A 24,319-nucleotide genomic window follows, 5' to 3' on the forward strand; every position below is an offset into this window, starting at 1 on the left:
GAGAATTGAGCCAAAGCGACTGAGAAAAACTGTAATATTAATTTTGAATTTCATTGTAAACAACACGCTTATAAAAACATTAAGCATTATTTCATACCATGGATAATGACAGCTCTTTGGCAATTGTTTGATACTAATGCAGCACATATTTGTATGTAGTATTTTGACCAAACACATCATTGATTGTTTTTAAAAACTTTTTTCCTTCTATCCTGATTTCAGATAAGGACAAAAAATATTTACTTATTATTTTAATTTGGATCAAGGAAAAGCATACTACATTTAAATTTTATTTCACTGGAACCACAAGGTGATACATTCAAACCCTGTCTTTTTTCTAAAGCAAGTACATTTCTACTGCAGGAAACTGAGGAAATGTATATATCAGCAGCTCTTGAGAGAATTTTCTTTGTGATGTCAGTTACTTTCATCCAAGAAAGTTCTCTTATGCTTCCATCTTCTCTGTAATGTGCACAGGATGTATTATGCACTCATAACCATTAATCACCTCCATCAAATGAATAAACATGATGAAGATTAAAGCTTCTCCTTTTGCTGCACCAACAAAAATGTTCCACCTTCGTTTTTGCAAACGTCTGTATCCGCACTGCCTGCATGAAGGATATTAATGGTTTCAAATAACTAGCATTAAATCTTTTAAAGAATGCATCTTCAAAGGTTTCTGCAGACAAACCTTTAAACACCTGCATCGTACACAAAATACATTTTTGTGTCCGTGCCATTCAGATCACCTGTGGCATCCAGAAAATATCAACCAGGGCATGAGGAGGCACCATGTCTGGGCTTACTTTAGTATAAAATAAACAGAATCGTGCTCGTTTTCACCCTCCCTCCAATCTCCATCTTCTTCCCTTCTCTTTTCCTCACATCCCTCCTTTTTTATTATTATCCATCCAATATTTATTCAAGACATGATTATAAACATCTGCCCGGGTAGCCATTTCATCTACACAGGAGCCAGGAGGGCTGAAAATTTCACACATGGCCGTCAACATGACCTTGGTTCAGACAGAGCATAGCAAGGTTTTTTTCTCTCCTGCGCACCACACGGCTTCCTGTCTGTGACGTTTGAAAAGCACTGGGGGCCAGGGTTAATGGCTTTTCCAATCTATGTGATAAGAATTAATTTTGTTCTATTACCAGCAGTTATCAGAGCAGGCTGCAGCATCACTTCAGCAGGAGGTTCAATCAATGAGAGAACATAATGAAGTAACCAGCTCTAGATCTATTTTCTTGCTCAACTCTATCAAACAAATAAGACCTATCTGTCACCCCTGTGCAGGTCTGCTCTGGAAAACCAAGAAAGACTTGGCCATACCTGACCGCAATATTGAGAAGACACAGACGACTGAGACTGTGGTCTGGCGTACATGCAAATTCTTCAAATATATATACAAAGCTGCATCATCCTTTGAGAAGAGAGAATGGAGAATGAAAGAAACGAAAAAGGGGAAAAGCATGGACTGGAAATAATCAAACTGACAAATGATAAATAATTTTCTTAAGCACATTATAAGAACTTAATCAAAACAGTGGAGGTCATTTAGCGGTAACATATGTAGTCCCCATAACAATAGATGTCGTTTGATCAAAACTTCTCCGATTGACCAGCAGGGATATGTGTCATCCAGAAAATTGTTACAATTTTTTCATGAGAGAAAAGAAGACAAAGGAAACAAAAAATCTCAGTGGCTGCATGTAATTAGACTGCTTAGACACAATCTTGGTCAAATCTCTTAATGGAAACAGGGTTGACAATAGCTGTGCAGCTCAAGGAGAAAGGAAGTGGGGCATTCTCTGGCAATGGCTGGGAGATGGCATCCACTGAGGGAAATGAATGAGCCTGTCCACTCCCTTCCAACTCTATAAAGACATGCAAAAAATGTCCATTTCATTACTCACTAAACAATGTCATATGGGCTGCACTGCCCCCTAATATACCCTGACAAAGGAGTACCAGCAGACATATGCTTTAAATAAATAAGATTACCCTGACAGACAGAGGCCTCTGACAATGTTCCCTGTTCTCTCTCTCTCTCTCTCTCTCTCTCTCTCTCTCTCTTTCCCTTTTATTTTTTTCCAGCGCCTGCCATTCTTGCCCTCATTTGTCTGATAGAAAGAAAATCAGAAGTACAGCTGATGCTCTGCATTTGGGGCCCATAAGCATGTGCTTTGTCTCTTTAATGGCTTCGGACCTGCAATTATGTACCTTCACTCATAAGAGGAACATTTTCTATGTGTTTTTGCTTTAGAGAGCCATGTTACAGCAATTGTTACGTTTTATGGTGATTTAATACATTTAAAACTCCACAAAAGTACTTTTTAATTAAGGCCATACTATATCTACACCAGAAAAGACAATGAAATATACCCCATGGGCCTTTAGGAAGTGTCAATGGCTGTTTCACAACAAACTAATTGTGGCTTATTGATTGAATTTTAACAAAGTTGCTTCAAAAAGAGGCTAAGAGGAATAATGGGGGAATTATGCAGGGTTGGGGATGTATAGTTACAATTTGAGTCAAAAGAGTGCAATCAATATTTAAATGACTCCCTTCATTGATTTAAAATTAACTTTCAATTAAGACATCTGTTGGACTTTTAACTACAACACTTATCCATTGAGGAGGAAATAAGGGAACATTTATTGATACTCTTAAACAGCAGTGGCCATTCTGCCATCGATTCGGTCATTTGCGCTGGCATTGGTATGCAGGAGGTTCTAACTCTTTCCTCCCAGGCACCATACTAACAGCCCTTGGCCCTGGCTTAAGCGGAGGAATGAAATAAATATATAAAGCTGAGACCCATCTCACCGGACAGGCAGAGGGAGATTAACCTTTATCCGGAGCTAAGTCAAAGGCATGTTATCTGCGGAACTGTTCGGCGCTATAATTACATGGGCTCCATGTTTGTAGCTGATCGAAAGGAACTCCTTGTGCTGTGTTGGCAGTCCGGAGGGGGAGAGAATTTCTGGCCAGCCTAATCAGGTAACAGACACCTTTTGTTTTGGGAGCTCATTGATGGATGAAATCTTTATCTGTAATATTGATCAGCCGGGACTCTAAACTGTCTATCTTGGCTACTGGAAGCTCTAACAAGATTGCCAACCGGAGTATATCAGTTAACATTTAATCAATGACAGTTTAAGACACAGATGCTTTAAAAAGGCTGTGTGTTTTCCTCCTGCTCTGAACGATTAGGGGAGGGATTGCTCAGAATTTATCATCCACCTGTGCAGGAGCGACCCTTGAAGACCACCGTCCTTGAATGTCAATGCAAGGAATACTAAGTGGTGACATGCAATTAATTAAACATAAAAACATGTTGAAAACTGTAACTCCATCCATCAAAAACACAAACAAGAAGAGCCGGTCCTGTTTCCGCAAACTGCCTGATTTCACTGTCATACATCAAACAATAGGGTGTCTAGAAAGAGACAAATACATGCCTCCGCCATCTTAGTAAATGTAGAATTTTTGCCACCCTTGCAAAATATAGTGATGTTAGGTGCAATGAGGTGTCAGCAAGCCATGCATGCAATCTGTGATTTGCTTGTCTGCTGTTTGTGCATTTTACTTACAACCCCCTCCCACATAGATTCTCGATTCTTCCATTTTCTTCCTTCTACAGACCCCAGCTCAATTAAGGCCCTGAGCTCGTCACAATGGCTACGGCAGCTGTCACTCACGCTTGGACTTTACTGCCCATGGACACTGCAATCATTAGCTATTAATTTGCTTGCCTTAGCTGTCCCTTAAAGGAAAATGTGAGTGGGCTAATTATGTAAAACATCACAGTAAGAAAAGCCTGCAATTTCTCATCCTCTTCTCTCCTACGAGAAGGGCTTATTTTCCTCTGCCTTCTTTAATAGCCAGTTTTGTTTGGAATGGAGCAAACAAGTATCCAGACCTAAGTGCCATGTTAAGCATAAGCCACATGGAAAACAATGCTCACATGATATATGGAGTAGAGTACAAAGAGAGAAGTATTTATTTCTACCAGCAACAATCCAACACATGCATGTTTGCAGTTCTAATAACGCCTGTGATCACAACCCATAAACTTCTGTGATATTAACGAAAAGCAGCAATACATTGCATTATGTGATAACGGCATGCAATGCTCTCTGATTTGCATTTGACACAGTTGCGGTGGTGCTTTTGAATAATGTTCTTGCTCCACCTTGTTCCTGGGTCTCAGATCAAAGGCACTTCAGTGTGAAAGTGGCACTGGAGATCTCCGTTCCCTTCATGTCAAGTCAGGAAACACAATCGTCAGGCACATATTATGACAGAGGCAATTACACTGAGGTACATGACACTATTATTGCCATTTGCTAGAGAGTGATTATACTAATGGAGAGATGTATGGCAGGTGGCACACATGATGGCAGCTGCCAGCCAGAGATATGCACACACGAATGTGTGCGGACCCCTCCTTTTACACGTGATCTCACTCATACCCGCCCTTCTTACAATATGAACAATGCCTTACAACCAGCCAGTCCCATGATATGTAATTAGGCCTCACTTTGATTTAACACTTCCTCATCACATCAAAGGCACAGGAATTAGTAGTGGCAGTGGAGAGGCAGAATGAGACAGAAAGACACAAAATGGGACCATGAGAAACAGAGAGTGAGGTGAAGAGAAGCAGATGTTAACAGGAAGTGGAATAGTGGCACATAAGCCTTGCATTTGTCAAAATACATGTGTATTACACAATTCAGTTTTTGAAACCTTTTTGTTTTTCCTATAATTAAGCTTTTATTTACTAATATATATATATATATATATATATATATATATATATATATTAAAGGCATATTTGAAGGTAAGTCATACTGGTCTGCAACAACACGAGGGCGAGTAAATGATGACAGTTAAAAAAAAAACATTTGGGGGGTAAACTAACCTTTAAAGTGTGTGCGGATATTAAGTTTTAACCTAACAGAGTGCCGAGGCTTTAGTGGCCCTGTGTGTTTCAAATTCTTTCGGCCAGGTTGTTGAAACAGAATACCCCCAGCTCTCCAGGAACACTCTGGCAAAAGGGGGAAGCCCTCTCCTCATCCCAGCATGGATCCTGCCTCTACATGAAAGCCCCAGAGATCCCCGCCAACAAAAATCAATGTATGGATGTTCAGAGCAGGTTTCAAGGTTTTGTAAGACAAATCTTTGGAGCATGAGCTGGTTTAGTGCTATCGAGCTGAGCTTAGATCAGTCTGCCCGGTGAATAATACGAGATGGACTTGCTCACTTTGCCAGTCTTGTGAAATGAAGACAGGGTGCCGGCCGACCAGCAACTTCCCTTTAAAGAATGTAACCTGAGAAACTCCCGCATCACAAACAACCTCCCTTAATCTAAAGTCAGATACTGCCTCTCTAAAGCTGTTCCCAAATCAGGCTCCAGCGAGGCATGGGTGTTATCGCTTGCTCGGGCAGCATCCTCACAGAGTCCTTTGTATCTAGCTCACATTCTTCCCCTAATTAGAAGAGAAGGGTGATTATACCTTTAAAAGGAGGCTACTGTTTGCAATTTTCACTGGAGGCAGGAAGTGAGGCGTCACAAGGCTTGCTTGACAAGCAAATAAATTAGATTAATAATGAGCACACATATAACATTTTATAACCTGGGGTAAAAGAAAATAAAATCAAGTAAACGCAAATAACAATAATACATAGTAATTAAAATAATACAACATGACATCATAAGGGTCGCTCTAAGTGGCTTTGTTGACATAGCTACAGGGAAGATGCCACTGCATATGTTCTACTATTCCTCTCGTTTTGTAAAGGTAATTAACTATGCTATTGTTTTTGAGGCAATTAAACAAACATCTGTGTCTCAGCCAATAATCCTATCCCTCCTCTGCCTCTTTTGCTTTGCTCTCTCTACTAAAGTACTCAATATTCCTACACTTGGCTCAAGATACTAGCCAGTTAAAAGCAATTGTTGTCAATGCACATATTACCTTGTATACTCATTGCTCTGAAACTTGATTATACATGGTGGTTAGGGACATTTCTTAGATTTTAGTGGATGTCATAAAGAGTTTGCTATTGGTAACCACATATAATGGGAAAGAAAGGTCGGTTTGAGTATGATGAAACTTGTGTGTGTGTGAGTGTGTGTGTGTGGTGTTGGGGTAAGGGACAGCATTGACTAACCAGCAGGTTTCAATTTCAAATTGCTGATTATCTCACCCCCCAATTCGATGCATGCCTAAATCTAAAAATCTCAGTCAGTGTCTCCATACAAACTCCCTTCCTCTCCAAACACCTTTTATACACACACACACATACTTCCCAAGGAGCACCATCTCTCCAAGCTTAAATAGCAGAAAATTGCTCTGCTTTTCCATGGTCTACCTTCTCATTCCTATCAGCCCAAGTGGGAACAAAAGGCTCAGATTCATTGGTGTGTGAGACCTGCTGATTGGCCGCAAGATGTGTTGCAGTTTGGTGCCATTGATGCCCTGCTGACGGACAAGCCGGCTGAGTGGAAGACAGGGATTTGTGAGCCTGTCAGCTCCTACCCAGTTGCCATTTTGTCCCCACCCAGATAAATGCAAGGTGGGGTGACACTTGTTTCGCAAAGACTTGCAGTCGTTGCGCCATTAGCATCGAAATAACATGAGAGGCAGGATACAATGTTTGATTTCATTATGGAAAACAGAACAATGACTATAAATGTCTGGGTGGGATATATCTGGGTTTAGGCCCAGCTCAACGAAAAGGCTGCTAATATAAAAAGAACTGTTCCAGTGACAGCAAAGGGCCTGGTGTAAATTTACAGTGATGGCAGAGAAAGAGCAGGCCTCTCTTAGCCTCTTTTTCTCCCCATATCCCTCTCTTTTTTCCATTGGAGAGTTATTATAGGATGATAAAAGCAACAACAATGTTGTGACATGAAACCGTTAGCATTAGGGTGGACGAATGGAAGATGAAAGTATGTTCTTGGGATCTGATGATTGCTCACAAGGCCCTGATTTCAGCCTTTAATCTCATAGCACCCTTACATTTTCCTTGCATGCTGCTGGGCTGAGAAAGGGGGGAAAATAAGTGAGGTAACAGAGGAATTAGAGGTGTACTATATAGTCAGTAATAGTATACAATCGGCTCCGGAACACGTACACATTATGTGTACGTATACGCCTGTTCGTAATACTGTATATATATAACTGTGATGTACTTTCAGCCAGAGAATTCACTTGAAGTATTTAGATGTAATATCCACTCAGATGTGTATCATAGTATATAATAGTAATATTATATTCTATATTGGGAGGCATATATTCAGCGAGTCTGCGTGACCAACTCTGTTTCATCATATTCTAATGGATAATCTGAAAGTGGAGAGCTCTCGCTGTGTGCTTTGTAAACAATGCTTTTATTAAGCATGAATTCCTCTGATGCCCCCAGTTATTCATAACATGGCATTGGCTGATGAAGACTGGCTTGTTAAGAACCTCCAGAAGCAATTAAAGTGACAAGGAGGCAAGGCCCTGATGTGTACATTTACTATGATGAGCTTTCCAAAGTAAATTCCCTTATTAAGAACCACTGTTCAACTCTCTGGCCTACCACTTTGAGACAGACTGAGGGGGGAAAGAGAGAGAGAGAGAGAGAGAGAGAGAGAGAGAGAGAGAGAGAGAAGAACAACATGCCAGAGGTAAACGCCTGGAGAAATACCTATTCCTGGAGTGAGGGCGATTTGATAATGAACCTTTCATTTCACTCCTGGGGTAATACATTCTGACTAGTGCATTAATTACTCGATAACATCCCATCAAAATGCAAATGCAGCACTTGACCCTCGAGAGCATCACATTGGCTCTCTACTCACAGGAGTTTCTGCACGAAACGTCTGTTTTCCCGTCGTTGCCATATCAGGGAGAGCAGGGCTACTCAGATCCATCTGTGTCTGTTCGGTCACACACCCCACCATTCCACCCGCTGTCCCCTCACAGTCAGACAGGACTGTGGCCGCATGCTGACACTCCTAATTGCAGCACTTGAAGACAATGTGCCACTCAGATGGAATATTTCCCCTCTGCCTGGCCATGATCTGACAAGCTCAAGACAATGTCTTAATAGCTTTTCCAGATAGGTGGGGCCACAGAAGAGAAGGAAGGGGCAAAAAACATGGAGGATATGAAAAAGATGGCCAGTACCTTTTGAAGACCCCATGAAATCAAAATTGCCAGTTTGTGGATTTTAGTCCATGTCTATTAGCTATTATCCATTTATACAGTTGTTTTTTTTTTCATTTCATTCATTCATTCACAGAACACAACAAATTCATGTTTACAGATTTAAAGAACCATTCTGTAAAAGAAAAGGACCTCCCAGAAGCCAAGTCCTGGCTTATAAATAGGGCCCTTAAAGACACATAATTAGTACTAATAACATCACAAAATAATCCACCCACCCAGTACCCATCCACAACAAACAACAACACCATTCACCACAAAATATCCACCCCCAACCAGCATATATCACGCATCTCATCCAACCCTCAAACAAAATCCGATAGTAGGGTATTCGAGAAAGCCAGATACATTAATAAATATGAATGAAACCTTCAGCCTTGTGGGGTCTATCATGCATAATGTTGTAACAATTTGTGTTTAAGATACTTTTTAAATATATCGAGAGAAGGTAGTTCCTTTATAGAATTGTCAATCTCATTCCAGATCCCAGGACCCCTACATGTTATACTAAAGCTGGTACACTTCAGCTTACGCTTTTTCCCTCGTAATAAGGTTCTCCTTCTAGTGTTGTGGTCATGAATAGATGAGGTAACTGGAATGAGATGGCAAAGTTTTGGATGCAATTTATAAACTACATTATACATAATACAAGCATTTTGAAAACTGTTGCACTCAGCGAGCTTCAAAAGCTTATACCTATAAAAAAGCGGATCAGAGGGAGCATCATGCTTTGCCCATGATATTACACGTATAACTTCTAAAAGTTGACACAATATATATTGATGACCCATCCTGCAAAACACATACTTTTTGTCTAATCAAATGCTCTAAAATAAGAATGTCTCTCCTCCTAATAGCACCTGAAACCCAAGTAGCAAATCATTGTTCACAGCTATGACATAAGCTAAAGGCTATTGACTATTAAAAAAAGGACAAGCCTTTTAATATATCTAGGCCAAACTTCCTGCTTCAAAAGGAAATATGTCAATACTGTAAAATAGTGATTTCATGGGGTCTTTAAGGCAAGAAGACCTGTCTATGGCACATGGCCAGAGGGGCTGAGAGATGATTATTTTATTTTCTATCAACAGGGCTGGATTACGAGCTTAAGCTGTTAGATGATTCTCCCACACAGGAATGTCAGACAGACTCACGCCACATCAATCCATTCGTTTTCTCATCCCTCAATCTTCTCTCGCTCCGATCACCTGACCACAGCAGGCTGTTCATTCAAAATTAGGACTAATTAAGTCATAAGCAAATGGCTTCTAGGAAGAATGGTGTGATTCTTAGAGCAGCGCTGTAGCTGAAATATGTGGTGGTGGAGAAGAAGCCCTAATGAATTGACTGTATTGTGCAGTATTCAGCAGCAGGTCATGGGAAAGTGAGCTGATAGAGGCATGAGGTGTTTATAGCAGAGAGAATCAGTGTGAATGGTATGTGGCATTATCAGACATACAATCATGTGACAATGAAAGATAAAATGACCTTCTCTGGCACAGCTCCTTCATGCATACTGAAGGTTTACATCTAGGTGTCTATGCTGTCCTACTTTGCTGTACATTAGGATCTGGCTTATTATCAGTTTGTTCCTTTCTGGACCAGGGTTGCCCCTGAATGATGAATTATTCAAACCAAGTTAATTGGCTTGTGAGAGGGTGTCCACAGAAGAAGATATTCCTTAGCAGCAGCTAATGAAAGAAAAATACCCACATTTTTCAGCTGTTATAACCCCTGCACTTGCACACAAAGCAATGGTTGAGCCCTAGAGGGGACCCTTGTTTCAGGTATCCTTGGTTGTAATTACTAGGGTTGAAAAGCTAAAAATGGGCTCAAAATCATCAGGTTTTTTTCCCCATTGCATTATGCATACGCCACAGAGTTTCTTTGCACAATTAGACATAGCCACGGAACATTCAACAACTCTTTGCCCCAATGAAAGTACTTAACCCTACATATCGGTTCTTCAAATCTCCTAAGTGTCTGTGAAAAACATTACATTCTCATCAGAAATAATAACTGTGAAGAGTAAAGTCACTCTATTCAAAAGTAAAATTCACTGATACAGTCACTGAGAGGTGCACATATAAAGTGTATGCACCACAAAACATAATGGGACACACAAACGTCCACACGCGCACCTGCTCTAGATGCCATATCTCCACACAAACAAATTAAATGAAAATCCAGCATGACCGCGGAGTGGAGCACTCTACTTACACCAGCCCACTGTCTTCTGATTAAGGAAAAAAGCTTTTGCCCTAGAGAGCAAAATTTCATAAAATACTAGTGCCTGTGCTTGATGAATCATGTCTCTTTAATGCAGTGCAGTATGATGGAAGAGAGAGATACAGGCGAGGAATCATCAGCTGCTGCTCCCTCTGATAACACCCCATCTGCAGATTGCCTTGATCAGATTCACGTTTTATTTAAAACAGGACCAATCCCAGGGCCCGGCTCCTTTTAATTTGCATATATTAACAGGGTTCAAATGCAGCAATAGCTAGGAGCACTTCCCAGTCAACTTCCCTATCTGCCTGCATAATGGCAGCCTATTAAAAAGAGTTACTCATCAGTGCAGGAATCAGACATGGAAAAAAAAAAAGATGAGGAAAATGCAGGCTAATGTGAGCATATTTCCTTTGGATTGAACGGAGTTGTCTGAATCTACCTCTAGTATTAAACATAGTAAGAAATAACATACTTTCATAATAAACATCCTTGTGCACAATTTATCTATAATCTTTCATCAAAATTACTTTCTACAAATCTGAAACAAAATATCTCTTCTAATGAAATCTAATATTAACAAATAATATCCCTGATAACCAATAATATATTTCCTGCGGAAATATGTGACAATACAGGAGCTGAATGCATGCCAAATTGCGTTTCATGTTGTTTTTAAGTCTCTGTGCATTCTACATTCAGATGGTTTTGCATTTGGTAAAGCAACAGTTTTGTCCAGACTGGGAAAATGGGAAAAAATAAGCAATCTCAATCAAAGAAAAAGAGAGAGGGAGCAGTAGAGAGAAATAATAAAATAAACAGATTGCATAAGAGAAGTCACCAATGCAGGTTGAATATATAAGCAGACAGTGGGGTTTCAAAAGCCTTGCTCAGTTACAAATTATATATACTGTACATATATATATATATATATATATATATATATATATATATATATATATTGTTTATCTCCAGATTTTAATTTGATTTGGAATAACAGATTATCAATGTGGTCTCAGACATGAATATGTAAATGTATTAGGGATGCACCGATACCACTTTTTCTCTTCAGAATATATTTACATTATTGTGTGAAACTAATTGGGTGTGCTCTTTAATATGTATAGAAACACAAACCTCTAACTACAAATTTTTCAATATAAATGTAAAGCTTTTTAAGAAACACATTATTATTAACTAGTATACTTGATAATGTAGCAGCAAAATTAACAGTAATTCCAGTCTTCAAGTCTTTAATAGAATTTTTTATTTTTTTTGTTTTTCTTTTCTTTTTTCAAAAATGTTTTAATGTCTCTTTTTTGTTCAATTTAGTTGTAAGACATAAGTCCATTTTCATTCACACAGTTACTGTATTTTTTTGGAACCCATTCAACTAAAATATTGTTATAAATTGTTAAAAAATACTAATGATGACAAGAATAATAATAATAATAATCTGTTTTATTTTTGCCATTGGTTTTCTTTTCTTTTTTCTTGTAAAAAAGTTTTTCTTTTTTCTTGTAAGACATAAGTCCATTTTCATTCACACAGTTATTTTTTGGAACCCATTCAACTTAAATATTGTTATAAATTGTGAAAAAATACTAATGATAATAATAATAATAATACATTGTTATTAATATTATTATTATTGACTTTTAATTTTAAATACAACAGTAATGTATTTAAATAGTACACTTTTTAAACCCTCATGCTTTTATTTTGACATTCTAAACTCTCCAGGAAGTCCTGTATGTGTGTCTGTTTGCAGGCACGTTCACAGTAGATTAATTCGCTTCTTATTAAAATTCTGGTAAAATGCACCTCCGCTGCCGTTCTAAATGCATATTATAAGTGAACCGAACTATTGAGAATCTACATCTGAGATGTTGTTCGTGAGTATCGCTCAAATACTGCACAATGTGTGAAGGCTAAAAATAGCTGCGAGTGAATCACCTAGGGCTGCATGTGCTTATGTGTAAACAAAGCAGCACCACTCACTAACGTGCTAGCACTGCGCGTGCGTGCATACTATATTACTATAAAATATAAAATACTATTTACTTATTAAACACTAGCTATTGCACATCATCAAGTGGCTTTGAATAAAATGCACGAGTCATATGAACAACTTTGATGGTGCAAACATGACTAAGACACAGTATCGGATTTGGATCGGGCTTGTCGGACCGATACCCGATCCATTTAAAAACGTCAGAATAGATCGGTGCATCCACAATATGTTTATGTATGTACTGTATGTGTGTGTGTGTGTAATATGTAATAAATCTAAACACAAAAATCCCACACACATAGGATCTTATAGCAAATGAATGAGAGAGAGGATGCAAGGTCAGAGGAGTAAAAGAAAGAGAGACACAGCGAGAGTGGGGGAGGGGGAAGGCAGAGTGAGAGAGGGAGGGAGAAGAAATGATGGTTGGAGTCAAGACTAATTACTTGCAGGAAAGATGCACTGGGGAGGAAGGGGTCACTAACTTTACCTTGATGGTCCAGTCATCAATGGCCAGTGCCCTAATCAGAAGTGAAGGGGTTCAGGGCCCAGCGCTCTCCCAGAGATGATAGCTAATGACAAGGGTGTTGGACACAAACCCACACACGTCACACCTTTGCAGTCTCATCACAAGTATAACCCAGTGGAAGTGTATGTGTGTGAGCAGAGATCCACCCGTATTATCACACATTAATAATAACACTAGTCTGCTGTTGTACTGCTTGAGGCAATTAGTTAATTGCTGCTTTATCAGAGCTCTATGCTGTCTGTCTTTGTGACGTCCTTCAAGCTTTGAAAATGCCTTGTTTCCCTTAATGCCCTGTGACAGTGAGCATTGTACTATCTCCTATGGTCAGTGTCAGTAGTCATCACACAAAGAGAGAGTTGCAGAGCAATGTTCAATTCCCTGTTTGAATTAAGACCAGATCATGTCTCCTTACACTGTCATGTTACACCTTTGTCAGTCATACCATATGTTAATTAAAATATGCTACTTTTAGTCACCTGCTCACTATGCAGGGCTTACTTATGTTGTTTGCTATGAACAAAAGAGGACCTACTTTTAAAAGTGTATGTAAATCAAATCTGTCAGGATTTTCTTAAGGCATCATATTCCAGCATGTTTACTACCTGCCATTTACAAAGCCACAGAGAATAAATAAATAAAATGTCCCCATGGAACAAATTAATACATATTACTATGCAAAGAAAACATCCCTTGGCTGTGTGTCATAAATGGTTTAAAGTCAGGTATGTTAATGTGAATAATCATTGCAATTTTTGTTAATTTTAAATGTCGCTGGCCACAACAGACTGCGAAAACAGGAGGTAACACTTAAGCATCTGAATCACTCCTTTGCAAAGTAGGATCTTATTGAAAGAAAAACAACCAAGAACGACAGTCCTAGAACATGTCTTTTCGAAAAACACTAACTGGCTATTTTCAAAAATTATTTAGGACTTTCTTGCACACAGCAACCACAGAATTATTATGACAGCGTTGGATAGAATTGTTCAGAAATGACTCAATCTTGAGTGCCTGCCATGTGAAAAATGGTTTTGAGCATTTCTGGTAAAATCACTACTCTTTGCAAAAATAATTACACGCATATGCATAACTGAGTTATTATGATATGAGAAAAAAAATATTCAAGCATTGAGTATTGTCTCCATTTAATGATACAGCTATATAAATGCTGGGTCTGGCTATGGATCTCCTGAGACAATTTACGTCCATCAACAAAAAGCCTTTCTTGGTGGACATTGCTAGTGTAAAGAGTATTTTGTTTCATGGGGGATGGCCTAATTTCCATTGTGAGGAATGTTCCATTCCATTGTAATTTCCAAGTAAGCCTTGGTTTCTTTGAGATCACGAGTTGTTGACAACATGGCACTGCTTATTTAACAAATTATTTTTATACAAAACATTTTTTTTTAGCAAAATATACAGTATATTCAAATTTGTCTTGTCTATTTGTCTTGCGCCAATTCTCACGAACATCAATAAAAAAAAATATTGTAGGACAAAACAATCAGATGAAAGGTCCGAATTGGATCCAAGCATCTTCTGTCATTTTTCTGCCCGGTCTGTTTGAAGTTGTAATTTTTTATATAAATGTCCTCAGGTATGGTTGCAGGAAAAAAAAAAGATTGTGAAAAAGAGTGCTGGCTTGTATTCCTGCTAATCACAGTGGAATGGGGATGCCTCTGTGCCTCATGCTTAGTGTAAGGAATCAAAGGAAAATGGATGGCCTTGCATTAGTACATCACCCATGGCTAACAGAATGATGAGACTGATTTGGCTGTATGTCATATCCTTCACTTCACTGCTTTCCCATTTCAGTTCATGTAATGGCTACAAATTATGGCCACAAACCTTGTGAAACACTGTCTAGGGAGGCGATTTTGAAAAGTAACTGTAATAATTGCTTGTGTGCCCTAAAATGAAAAAACAAAACAAAAGTAAATGTTAAAATATAATATCACTGCACTAAAATGCAGGCGGTAGAAAATGCGACCACAGGGAAAACAAAGAGCAGTTTTGAGAATTGTATTCAGAGTGTAAGCGAACAAAAGCATGCAGACCTCTTTGTTAATATGTTTGCATCAGACTAAAACAAAACGCATCTTTCTTTCTTTCTGACGATCTCACAAATACGTGCACTTATACATGGACTCTCTCACACACACACAAAAAAATAACAATAAATAGAGAGAGCACATCCATTAGAGTATGTTGTTTGCCTACAGCTGCCATGAAAATGGTTTGCACTGCATTGGTGGTAATTTGGCCCTGGTATGTCCTGAAGCATTTTCACTCAGAAGAAACAAAAGAGGCGGATATACAAGGTTCTTTAAGCTCTCATCCGGCTGCAGCATTTAAAGACTAGTTCATCTCCAAAGTTAGCTAGGCCTTTTGTTTAAGCCCCAGCCAGACAAAGGTCTCCTCTTCTTGCCTAGTTTTAATACATATGAAGGGGGTAAGTGTGGCGGGCAGACTCTCTGAAATAATTACCTCCTTAAGATCCCATCTCCTCTCCTAGACCCATGACAAAATGGAGAAGCAACCCAAGGATGCAAAAAAGCCCTTTATGCATCAACAAGCCCATCAGGCATTTTACAGGCCAAGCTACAATCCAGGGAAATAGGTCCCACTTCACACGCACACAATTACAGTCCTTTTTTTTTCTATTTTTCTTTAAGGAGGAACAAAACACACACAAAGGCATTGTTACTGTTATTGAAACTTTTTATAAAAAATATGTGCATTAAATATTTATATATAAATATTGCAATAGAGATACACAGTCATTCAATATAATATATAAAATATTAATACAATTAGACTTATTTAAGATATTGATTCAGCTTTATGAGAAAAGCGGAGGACTTAGTTCTTTTGGAATGGAAGAATAGTGATATAGTATATAAATTATATAAATATAATTTAGAAGTTAACAAAAAAAAAAAAAACTGCTTATCAAGACAAACCCTTTGGCTTAGTTTGTTGTGTTTTACACATTTTACGTACCGCACATCTGTGTAAAATGTGAGTTTGCAGGAGCAACATACATGGCGGCTAAGATTATTGTGATTTACAAATGAGGGGAGCCACTTCAAAAACTTGCTTAACCACACAACCCAACTGTCTTTCCAATTTCTCAGCTTCACGATGTTTACCTTGTGTAAATGATGAGCCTTCTGGGTCCAGAGCAGAGGGAATTACGGTCGCCCTGGGAGTCTTGGCAGTCTGATTCTCAGGGAGGATAGGCTCAAATAGTCTCTTTAGGAGGGAATATTACTGGACTGCACTGGGGCTGACTAGGAGAGCTCTGACATAGTTGGTCTCATTTGGCTAATTTAGGGCATTGGGCTGTAGAGGTCGGATTCATTATTACGCACCAGCAGCAGACATAAAATGTAAGTGTGTCTGGATTTTTCAAAGACCGAAATACACGATTTCATGCATCACAGATGTATGCATTTTATTTTATGCCTATACTGCAGAAGAGGGACTGAAAAACATAGGTGTTTTCTGCTATTTTCTGCATTAATACCATTTCCAAGAAACAGCAGCAATATTGGCAGGACAATAATTTTATGAATTCTGTTAATATCAACAAAATAACACTGGCAAATTTTGCAGAGCAAACTCTTCCAGCTTGTGTGCTTTTATACTCTAATTAAACAATAAATAGATATATGGCCCTTGTGCTATGCCGTTGCTCTGTGCATGGCTGTAGTTTGCTGAGTGAGGCTTTTGCCACTATTGCATTTCTCCTTTATTTACCACTCTAAGCACCACAAAATCTCCCTTTAATTACGCCTTAAAAATGGCATCAAAATTGTTTAACAAAATCCATTCACATGTACATGAAGTCAATGGCATTCTAACCTTTATTCCCAAATGGTTCTATAATTATTTGGCAAGTTGCCATGGAGCTGGTTTTAAAAGAAAGATACAGGTCAGCATAAATCTCTCTCTCTCTCTCTCTCTCTCTTCATGAAACTGACTAATGACCAGAAAATGCTTAACTAATACGTTATACCCATGAAAACCTACCAACCCCTTTAACATAGAGCTGTAATTCAGCAAGGGCTGAAATGTTGCTTACTCCAGGACCTTTCTATGGAGCAGAGACACAAATTATTACCATCACATACACACAGGCACCGGGCCCGGTCCTGAGAACGCAGTGGGCACTATGTCACGGGGAGGGCAGACTCCCACCGACTTTGGCAATTTATCCTTCCCTCCCTACTCTGCTGGCATTTGGAAATGTTTTTTTTTTTTTTTTACATTTATTTACTGCTTACACTTGCGTTTCCAGTTGGAACAATTAACCACAATAAGTTACAATTTATCTGGTGCCAGTGATACATTTCATTAACACTGGTTTTGGACCAGTTTGAATGCACTTCAAACATTGGGATTATGGGGTTAAATTACCAGAAAAATCTCTCTCCTACTAAGATCTGGAGCTGTTAAAAAGTTCAACGCCACTCCTAACCCACCTACGCACTTTGCTCAAACCTTAGACCTGTTAAAGCTAGCTACTCCTTAAAACTGAACCAAGTATAGTTTTGTGAAATCAAAACATTAACTTCACGGAAGTGGGTACAGCTCCTCTTAAGTCTGTATTGAGCACCAAAACAATGCCAACAGGTTTATCTCTTCCATAATGTACAGTCCATACAATTAAAAAATTTGAAAAAAGTATGGTCGTTAAATGCTAGGCATAAATTCTGAATGTGTCTGTTAGTTTATATACGTTTGCACAGTTCTGAAGGACTGGTGTAAATAAAAAGGCATGAGCTATGAGGGGGAAGTGGGAAGTTGAGAAATTCACCTTCGGATTACTCTTTAACATTTTAAAGTATGCCATAGAGAAATATACACGATAAACTCTTTTTTCAACAAATGCAGTTGAAAAAATAATGCAATCTGTTAAAATCATGGCATCTCGGAGCACAAATCTTTGGAGAAGGCTTCAAGTAACACATGATGCTTTCCCATACTTTTTTTTGTATTTACTTTGTGGCATACAAAAGATTTTTGTGCATTTCATGGTAACAATAACACAGTTAATTCAATTTCAAAGACAAAGTACAAGGTTATGGGATGGGATTTGGGGAAGGGTATTTGTGTGTGTGTGTGTGTGTGTGTGTGGGCATGTTTATGTGGTTTACGAGGACAATTTTTTAGGTTACAAACTGTTAATTATAAGGGCATTATGCTATAAATGTGGTTTATGAGGACATTTCTAGTGTCCCCATAATTTAAATAGCTTAAAAAACATATTAAACAATGTTTTATTGAAAATGTAAAAATGCATAAAGTTTTTTGTGAGGGTTAGGTTTAGGGGTATGGTTAGGGGATATAATCTATAATTTGTACAGTATAAAAATCATTATGTCCATGGAAACTTCTCATAATGATATGTAGACCAACGTGTGTGTGTGTGTGTGTGTGTGTGTGTGTGTGTGTGTGTGTGTGTGTGTGTGTGTGTGTGTGTGTGTGTGTGTGTGTGTGTGTGTGTGTGTGTGTGTGTGTGAAAGAGAGGTGGGCTGTCTTTCTAAATGCAAAATAATGATTTATCTAACTGGGCCTTTTTGGTGCACCCAGAATCTGAAGCACCTTTGATCCAGATATAATTAATGCCAAATGTAAAACACACTCGTTTATTTCCAATATGGGAAGTTTAAGAGCTGGAGTTTCACATATTGTTCTCTGTTTAATCCCATCTTGTTCTGGAGTTCATGTAGAAACAGGACACTTTGGGGAACAGAGATGAATTCAGCTTTGGAATGCCATTCAAAACATGTTAGTCGTTTCCCTCAGCCAGGTCAGGCACAGCAAAAACAAGTTAAGCGTTCATTTCGTTGTGCGGCACTAACATAGGCATTATTATATAATGGATGCTGACTTTGTCTTCTGTTTTAAATTACAGGTCCCTCTCAAATAAAACTATGAATCTTTTTTCCTTCTTTTGTGTGTCTCCGAATGTTTTACAGTTCTGTTACACTTATTAGCTCATGGCAGCTCCAAAACTTTTAAATGAAAGCCAAATTGCTTTGGTTATGAAAAAGGAAATTAAAGCTCACTCCAGGGGGAAGAATTTCACTCGGAGATCCTCCCAAGGTAGAGTTTCATAACCTTCTGCATGCCTGCTAAAGATGTCACTGCGTACAGAGCCGAACATGGTACTGATATAAAAAGAAGGCTCTTAATGGGAACAACATGTTCATTTTATGACGATTAGGCAGCTGGCATGTTTTACATTGGGAGAAGACATGCTCAGGGTTTGAAGAAGGGTGGCAGACAACCGTCTAGACTGGGGTTTAAGGGAGGGATGAAGATGAGGAGGAGGAAGATGTATGGAGAGGGCAAAACGGTGCACTCACCAGATTCGTTCGGAGGACAGTCCTTGACAAAGTAAATATCGGCGAGGTTGTCTTCGTCGGGTGGAAGGCCCTGCTGGTGCAACTGCAATTTGCGGAGCCCCTCGCTCTGCTGGTGCTTGACTGATCGGAGGTGCTGCAGCAAGTTCAGCTTGGCTCGGCTGGAGTGGTCACACAACGCACAGTAGTAGTAGCAGGACTCCAAGTTACACACACTCTCTTGTTTTTGCAAGTGCTGTGGGAGGGGAGGAGGTGGAAGCACAGATGGAAAGGGAGAGAGAAAGAAAGAGAGAGGGGAAAAAGTCATTAGGGGCTATATGCTTCACATAAAATTACAGCCGTCGTTTGTTTCCCATCCTGAGACAGCACCTACATGAAACAGATACTTCCTTTCCCCCGTAATAATCTCCCAACATGAAATGCATTCCTTCCAGCTTTGTTCCAAACATAAATACTGATAACAAAGAGAGATTGTCAAAGCCGGGTGCTTTAGAGGGGCTGCCCGATAAGGAAAGACAGAGAGAGAGAGAGAGAGAGAGAGAGAGAGAGAGAGTGCAGAGGGGATACGAGCCAACGTGTCTCTGCCTGGCATCATGTAATCGAGGACATACGAGTAATTTACCTCGACAAAAAGTCTAGCTTAACTTTAAGTCTGGACTGTGCAACTTTAGAAAGGGATAAGGGGATGAAAGGAGATGGGATCTGGTGAGGGTAATTTACTATCTGTGCAGCGATAAAGATAAGAAAACAAATTTACCAGGTCTTCACAATAAAACTACCAGAGGTCTGCGGCTTCATTCAATAGGAGAGAAGCAATTCTGACTCCATCCAATAAATAAAAACCTATGGAGTACTGTGAAACAAATTAAACATGTACCGACACACACATATTCATGTTTATTTAGTCTAAATACTCGACACACTTGTGTGTGTATGGAGAGGAATATGAAGGCCTGAGAAGTATTAGCAGGCAACAGTGGAAGATGAACCCCTGCGTGGCCTCTCTCTCTTTCTGATTCTCTACTGACACAAAGACTCCTGTTCTCCAGGCCCCACTGTGTATGTGTGTGCGTGTATCTCAGTGACTTAAGGAAACACAGTGGTTTTACTGCAACCATGTTGCTTATGTTTAAAAGACAGATTACAATGATTCGTAGAAAGCACACACAACATGATTTTGCTGGCAACATAGAGAAAATGTTACATGTTGATATGATTTTAATCTACTTTTTATTGTATATCTCATGACTAGTACATTGAGCATTATGAAAGGATAAAGATAGAAATGTTTTAATAGCATCTCTGGTTTAAACTTGATTAGCAAAAATGATTCAGTTAGAATTGTTATGTTTCATTAAATTGCAAAGATACATTTTAGTGAATCAGATACACACACACACATATATATATATATATATATATATATATATATATATATATATATATATATATATATATATAGCATTAATGCATGTGATTAATTTAAAAATGTTTCATTTTTCTTAATCGCGACTAAGGCATTTGACATTAGATTCTGACATTTCATTCAGCTCCGTGTGAGTTGTACTCACTGTTAAGAGGACGGGGCCTTTGCAATGTGTTTAGTGGAGATATTACACTCATATACACACTAAAACAAACACACAACAGCGAGTCCATGCCAATGCTGGAGAAAGAAACTCTTATAAAACTAATGCTATAGGGACTTTGCGGGACTTCACTGAAGTCCTTCACACATCTTTTGTAAGTCAGCATTTTATCACATAAGCATGTCGATTCTTACAAGCCCGCTGTGCAGCTTGTTCTCCCGTGGAGAGTCTGTTGACACCACTCAAATTCCATATAATTTCAACTTTGCTTTTGAAGTGTCAGCTAATGATCACCGGACAGTTCAGATTAATTATCTTTTTAATAGAAGTGCCAGGGCTAAGACACACTTTTCATGGAGTTCATTGCAGTGCTGGATGCCCTGACATGAATCATGTGCATTCCATATCTAAAATAAGACAGCCTGCCATCTGATTAATATTAAATGAGGGTTTAATGCGCATTGCAATGAATAATAGTAGTCAACATCCCACTTTGGCTTAGGGAAATGTTTAATGTTACTCGAATTGGAGTTAATTTAGTGAATTTCTGTCTTTATATTGTGGAGTTTGGAAAATGTTAATAAAGCATTTTTGTTACTTAGTGTATTGTTTTGTTATAATGTGTTGTTTTTTCCAAAGATCCAAATATGCATCATGACAGGAAATAAGTATATTTATAGTAAAATTTGAGATTAATCGTGATTAACATTATAAACTACTGACAGCCCTAATTCATACAATATATATATATATATATATATATATATATTATTGCTGGAAAATGTAACACTTAATATTTTTTGTTTAACGCAGTAAAAATGTATGTATGCAGTTAATGCAGTATCAGTTTTTGTTCCTTCCTGAGCCTTTGCGAGAAGGGAGACAGGTGCACATGACACGTAATAAACAGGGGAGCAGATATACTGTACAGAGAATGGAGACTTTGCGTGAACCATGCGTGTGAGAGGTACGGGCAAGCTGCTGTATCTCTTCATAGAGCCTGTAAATGCTCAATTATTGTCATCTGAACTAGTTTCAAAAGCAGAACTGCGATAGAGAGACTGCGTGCGCACATGAGAGACTGAAGGATGAGTCCATTCAGCGAGCTGCAGACAGGTACTGTATACTTGAGATTTTAAACTTCAGCATTCAATATGCTTTATATCTGTATATATAGTGTCTAATAATGCATTGTCAATGTACAGTACATTTAAGTTTCTCTTGCCGATAAATCTTGATTTGAATTTAATTTGCCCATTTGATCCAATTATTAAACCAAGTCCACTGGAAAACGGCAACTTTTAATAACAGCATTATGCTTTCCTAACAGTGAGGAGCAAACTCACTGTAACACAATAACCCTACTCTGTCGGCATGTCCATTGATTTTATGTCACGTATAATGTATACTTGTATAAAAGATAATACCTGTAAAATTGTGTCTTATTAACCCTATCCACAAAAAAGAAAAAACATTTAAACGTACATTTTATTTAAAATAAATTATGACAAACCAATTTCTTGCAAATTCTTTTAAGACAAAGTATAAATGAAATATATGTATTATGATTGTTTTAATGTTTTTTGTAATGTATCACTTACCATAATTTAATTGTGATTAATCACAATTAATTACAGAAATATTGTGTGAATAATTAGTTAAAAATAAATCCAGTGAGCGGCAGTTCTGTGGACGGAAATGTCTTGTTGATGAGAGAGGGCAACATTGAATGGCCAGACAGGTTCAAACTGACAAAGTCTACGGTAACTCAGATAACCGCTCTGTACAATTGCTGGGAGAAGCGCTGTTTTGGCGTCACGAGGGGGACCTTCACAATATTAGGCAGGTGGTTTTAATGTTGTGGCTGATCAGTGTATGTATATAAATATCATCAAAAGGCTCATTGAGATATAATAGTTTTTTGCCATATCTCCCAGCCCTAACACGCAAATAAGTGTTAAACTTTTCCTGAAGCCCAAGACGAAATCCTGGCTACTTTCTCATGCTAATTCTGCCACTTTTAACACCTATTAAACTGCACCTAAAAGCTTCATTTCTCTTGGATATTTGGTTTCCAGTGGGTCAACTGGTACAAATACGAATGAGGTGAACAGCCTCCTTCCCCCTCTGCCTCTGACACAGGATTGGTCTTTTTAGGGAAAGTCACACACAAATACAAAACAACACGCACACATACTCACACACTGTGTTGGTGGGACATCCTAAGCTTGTTAATTCTGACAAGGGACTCCAAGCAAAGGCTGGACACAGAAGGGGAAAGCGAGTATTTAAAACAGTGCTTTGTGGGCGAAATTCGAACTGTCCAGCTTTACACATTGTTCTATTCAGCTCTAATGTGTTTCAAACAGCAGGGCTCCTGCATTCAGCCCTGCCTGACAATTATGCACTTTCATTTGGGCTAAAGTTTTGCATTAAAATTGTGCAGCAGTGCAACATGCAAGGCCACAAGAGAGCCGCTGGGCCTCCCATCCAACTAACACATCCACATTTGCACAAAGCCCCCCATCCAACAAACACCCCCCTCACTATTCCCCAGGCAAGCCAAGCATATCAAGTGTGCCTACAGTACTGCCAGACTAATGAACAATGCACAAAAACAAAAGCTCGAGCAAGGCCTCCATTATCTGATCTTCCGCTAGAACACAAAAAACTGCCTTCTCCAAGCTTGAAGAAAGTTTCAGTGTGCCTGCAGGTGTGAGCAGGCTAAAAAGAAAACCCTTTTCACTAAATAGATTCTTGGACTGTCAGGGATTAGAGTCATGGCACCAGTGGTAACACACATCTTTTCTTTCATAAACTCGGCAGAATTTTCTCACGAGTCTGCAGGACAGAGCTTCATAAGGGGCTCTCAGTGGCTATTGAAACGTCTTAAGCTTTAATTAAGTTGAAGTTGTCAGAAGAAAGCCTTTTTGGCACAGATTCAGGGTCATTAATTACAGATATCTTTGTTTCTTTCGAAAAGGAAGTCCTCCGAAGACATGCAGGGTTACTTGTAAGAACTCCCTCCCTGTGTCCTAAATAGACTCGAACCCTGTGCAATTGGCATATAAAGCTCTCCAAAACCTGCTGCTCTTAGACAACTGCTACATGTAACAGTACGGGCCATAAATTAAACAGACAATTTGCTCAAAATGCAGGATATTATCTTAATTTATTCTTCAAATCAATTATTGCTCAGAAACTTTCTGATTTCTTCAGAAATGTCTGCAGCTCTGTGCAACCTTTGAATCATAAATAGATTTTTAGTAGTAGTTGTAGTGTTAGCGAAACAGACCACATAACATTTCAGCCCGGCTCTATTAAGATGGTTTCTAAGAAAACAGCAATATA

General features: G+C 38.7%; 1 protein-coding gene across 1 annotated transcript in view; it reads right to left on the bottom strand.

Annotated features, from left to right (window-relative positions):
* LOC127635124 (zinc finger homeobox protein 4-like) overlaps positions 1-24,319 on the bottom strand; it is an 82,988-nt gene that overhangs the window by 20,892 nt on the left and 37,777 nt on the right. Inside the window, exons 4-7 of the mRNA XM_052114921.1 lie at positions 19,383-19,614; positions 15,122-15,156; positions 14,772-14,793; positions 7,833-7,838 (exon numbers count right to left, since the gene is read on the bottom strand). Of these exons, the coding sequence (XP_051970881.1) occupies positions 7,833-7,838; positions 14,772-14,793; positions 15,122-15,156; positions 19,383-19,614 (295 nt within the window). The remainder of the gene's footprint in view (positions 1-7,832; positions 7,839-14,771; positions 14,794-15,121; positions 15,157-19,382; positions 19,615-24,319) is intronic.

The sequence above is a fragment of the Xyrauchen texanus genome, chromosome 42, assembly GCF_025860055.1.
Source record: "Xyrauchen texanus isolate HMW12.3.18 chromosome 42, RBS_HiC_50CHRs, whole genome shotgun sequence".
In the NCBI taxonomy this organism is placed as follows: domain Eukaryota; kingdom Metazoa; phylum Chordata; class Actinopteri; order Cypriniformes; family Catostomidae; genus Xyrauchen; species Xyrauchen texanus.